At 44.2% G+C, this 3,581-nt stretch overlaps 1 protein-coding gene across 1 annotated transcript; it reads left to right on the top strand.

Moving 5' to 3' along the window:
* Positions 1-1,210: 1,210 nt before the first annotated feature.
* On the top strand, positions 1,211-3,342 carry LOC133490926 (uncharacterized). Its single transcript, XM_061801650.1, has 2 exons — positions 1,211-1,599; positions 1,883-3,342. Exons 1-2 carry the CDS (start codon positions 1,454-1,456, stop codon positions 2,409-2,411), a joined length of 675 nt encoding a protein of 224 aa, XP_061657634.1. The 5' UTR covers positions 1,211-1,453; the 3' UTR covers positions 2,412-3,342.
* The last annotated feature ends 239 nt before the right edge of the window (positions 3,343-3,581 follow it).

Raw genomic sequence — 3,581 nt, forward strand, 5'->3', positions numbered from 1 at the left:
ATACATGTGTTTTTTGTAGTGGGGATACTTTTAGATTAATGTTTTGCAGAACAGTATGTCCATATGATAGACATTAAAATTATCTGTTTGTGAATGGATAGACTTTATTTTGTACTTTACGTGAGTTGAAAGACATTCTTTCATTATGTAAGACTTCTTCTCTAGGTGAGTTGGAGCCTCTCCCAGCATTTGCTCGTGACAGAATGCAGTCGCACTGTCCCAAATATAAAAGTATTTTCATAATGTAGGCTATACAATTGCCATTACGCAATGGTTTTCAAAGACTTAGGTGGGGACTACTGAATTTGTAATTAGTCTTTTCTGTACAGGTAAATGAAACTGACAACCCAACTACAACCAGTTCATATGTAAAGATGGATAAAGGATTTTTTTTTAATGCAGTTTTAAATGGTCTCTTGATACAAAAAAGTAAGTTTCTTTCGGCTTGTCCCGTTATCAATCACCACAGCGTGGCATCTCAGATGAACGCTCATATTTGTTTGGCACAGTTTTTATGGCAGATGCCCTTCCTGACGCAACCCCTCTTGGGCTCCCTCTTGGGTAGAGGGGTTGCGTCAGTGGCTTGTCAAACTCTGGAATCCAGTGAACCCCAGTGTGGCGTAACCTGACCTGGTACTGTTCTGGTTAAAGCAGAGACTTGACCAAAGAACTTAGAACCCTGGTTTGCATCTGGTCAATTGTATTCATTTATTCATTTTCTGTAGCGCCGATCCTCATTAGGGTCATGGGCGTGCTGGAGCCCATGCCAGCTATCCTCGGGCAAGAGGCATGGTACACCCTGAACTGGTCACCAGCCAATCGCAGGCCACATATAAACAAACAAAGATTTACACTCACAATCACACTAACAGGCAATTGAGAGTTTTCAATGAACTTACAATGCATATTTCTGGGATATGGGAAGAAACTTGAAGACCTAGAGAAAACCCAAGCAGGAACGGGGAGAACATGTGTGAACTCAGGTCCTCAGAATTGAGGCAGACCGTGCTAACCATGCCACCCACTGAGTATTAAACATTGTAAAATACTACTTAACAATAGAAGAAATAATAAGTACAAAAAGATAATAATGCTCCCCTACCTTTGTCATGTGCAAAGCTGGACCACAGCCAAGAGGGGCGTGGCCTGGCCCCTGCTTCAAGTGGTTTCATTTCTGAAACGTGTCACCGGTCACACCTGTATCAAATGAGGCACTGTGATTAGACAATGGATTTAAGTTATACTTCTACCACTGGTTTTTGCCAGTTCATTGAGTATGCTTTCCTGCATCCAGGGTTACTCCGCCACTGCGCAATTATAGTCCAGTCACGCTTTTGGTTAAGCTCTTTAGTTGACTCATTTATCGGACATTGTTTCTCGTGTTTTGGATCCTGCCTTCTTGGGCTGTGTTGTCGTGCACAACTTTCGTTTATAATAAAACCCACTGAACATCATGTCCTCGTCTGGGAGTCTGCCCATGCACCGTTGGTTCGTGACAGAACGAACAGACCAGAACAGGACCCAGCAGGGAAGACGCAGTGTCGCCGGGCACATCAATGGGGAAGCTGCCTGCTTGAGGATCAACCATCTCCTATCCGGGTGCGCTCCGTTATGTTATCCTCTTCTACCTTGCCTGCCGCACCACCCGTGTACCATTAGTATATCCCAACCATGACCCGCTCACCATCACATATTGTTTTGGATTCAGATTTTTCGATTACGACGAACACTTAAATTTATGACCGCCTGCCTGATTCTGACTCGGAAAATGAATTTGAACTTTTCCTCCCGGTGAGGAGTTTGTTTCGCGGTCCTATGCTCCCCACTCCTGTAAGCCTTAGCCTGATGAGTCCAAGTCCTCTTCCTCTAATCCTTTTTTCAGAACCCGTTTGGCCATCTATCTGGGCTCTCAACATGGTGGACGGAGGAGATGCCCAAGCAGGGTACCGCCTGGCGTCTCCTGCAGCGCGGCAAGCAAGACAACCAAGCCACAGCAGACCTCTCCCAGCATTTCGCTGCCAACCAAGAAACAGCGGCAGCCATCTTCTCGTCATCCGCCCCACGTTCCTGCCAAGGCGGCGAAGGCTCGTCGGCCACCCCACCTTCCTGTCCAGGCGGCGGCCATGGCTTGTCGGTCGCTCCACATTCCTGTCCAGGCATCTCCCTTTGGTTCCTGTGCCAGCGACGATAGGTATTTGGCTGTCTTTACATTCCTGTCTCGATGGCGATTGGCCGTGGTCGCTCCCCGCTCCTGCTTCAATGGCGACCCATCCTCAGCCGACGGTGACCTGTCCTCGCCCGCCCCCCGCTCCTGTCTCTGCGACTGGCCCGCGGCAGCCTCACACTCTGTCTCGACGGCGGTCATCTCCCACTCCTGCTTCAATGGTGACCGGCCACAAAAAATTACATGACAGATGTTCTATTATCAAAGCACGTGCATCTGCAGCATGGTGATGACATTGCTCACTTATTTTTTTGAATATTTTATTTCATTATTGTAAATAATATTTATAAAACCATGACAGCAATCTAGTTTAATTCATACTGTGTATATCCAACTTAAATACATTTTTAATATGTCATGCAACATGGGAGGAGAGGCTATAAAATCTGAAAAGAAAAAAAATGCACGACTTAAAATTTCACCCTCTGTGGTGTTAACCGTTGCTACATGAAATTCACATCAGCTGCCACAAACACTATGTTGCTCCGATTAACCACATTTTCACAGATATTGAACAACCTGGGCAAGCTTAACAAGAAGAAAACAGCAAGGCTCATCACCCCCTCATTTCTTTTTTCTCTCCTCCAATCTCCCCCGCTCACCTTCACTCATCACCTCATCTATTTCTCCCTCGCTGTTGCTAGGCAACAGACAGGAAGGGCATGTCTTGCAGACAAGAAAACCACAGGAAAAGACTCATCTCCCAGATGTTCCATGAACGTTCCGTAGTCCCTCTGAAGATGCAAAGAACATGCTTTTTTCAACCTCACCATTAACTTTGAACTACATTAAATGTATAACCCCTCAAGAAACTGTTCAGTTGGTTCCACAAATAGTTTCTGTGAATACAGTGGTGAATACACAAATGATTGTAGTTTTCCTATTGTGGGTGCGCTTTGTATTTTGCTGAAGTGATTTATTTTCACCATAATGGTTTCTATATTTGTTATGGTTTGCAATGTTGGTGCTGTAAACTTTACAATGACAATGTGCTTTTCTCTCATTAGGATTTACAACGACGTGTTACTATACAAAAACTTTTTCACAGCCCTTGGGAATTATAATCAATGTTACGTTCCAGTGACAAATGCAGGGTAATGATTCCACCACAATAAAACATTGCAGCAACTGCTGATTATTACTGTATTTTAATTAAATTATATTACAGAAATTCAAAATGAAAGGAAGGGTTGCTCTAGTCGTTTCCGCTTTTCTATTAAGACTCGCTACAGCATTTTTGGTTTGACTTTTATTCCCCCTCAAAAAGGAAGAAAAAACAAAGTCAAACCAGATCAGAATAATGGGGGGGGGGGTGGATAAGGAAAGGAACATCTTATAATCCATAGAATGGGTCAAA

The sequence above is a fragment of the Syngnathoides biaculeatus genome, chromosome 17 (genome assembly GCF_019802595.1).
Source record: "Syngnathoides biaculeatus isolate LvHL_M chromosome 17, ASM1980259v1, whole genome shotgun sequence".
Lineage (NCBI taxonomy): Eukaryota > Metazoa > Chordata > Actinopteri > Syngnathiformes > Syngnathidae > Syngnathoides > Syngnathoides biaculeatus.

Excerpts from the sequence above, each read along its gene's own strand:
- LOC133490926 (XM_061801650.1), top strand. The coding sequence starts at position 1,454 with ATGTCCTCGTCTGGGAGTCTGCCCATGCACCGTTGGTTCGTGACAGAA. Across the intron at positions 1,600-1,882 it reads ATCAACCATCTCCTATCCGG|AACCCGTTTGGCCATCTATC; the intron begins GTGCGCTCCGTT and ends TCCTTTTTTCAG.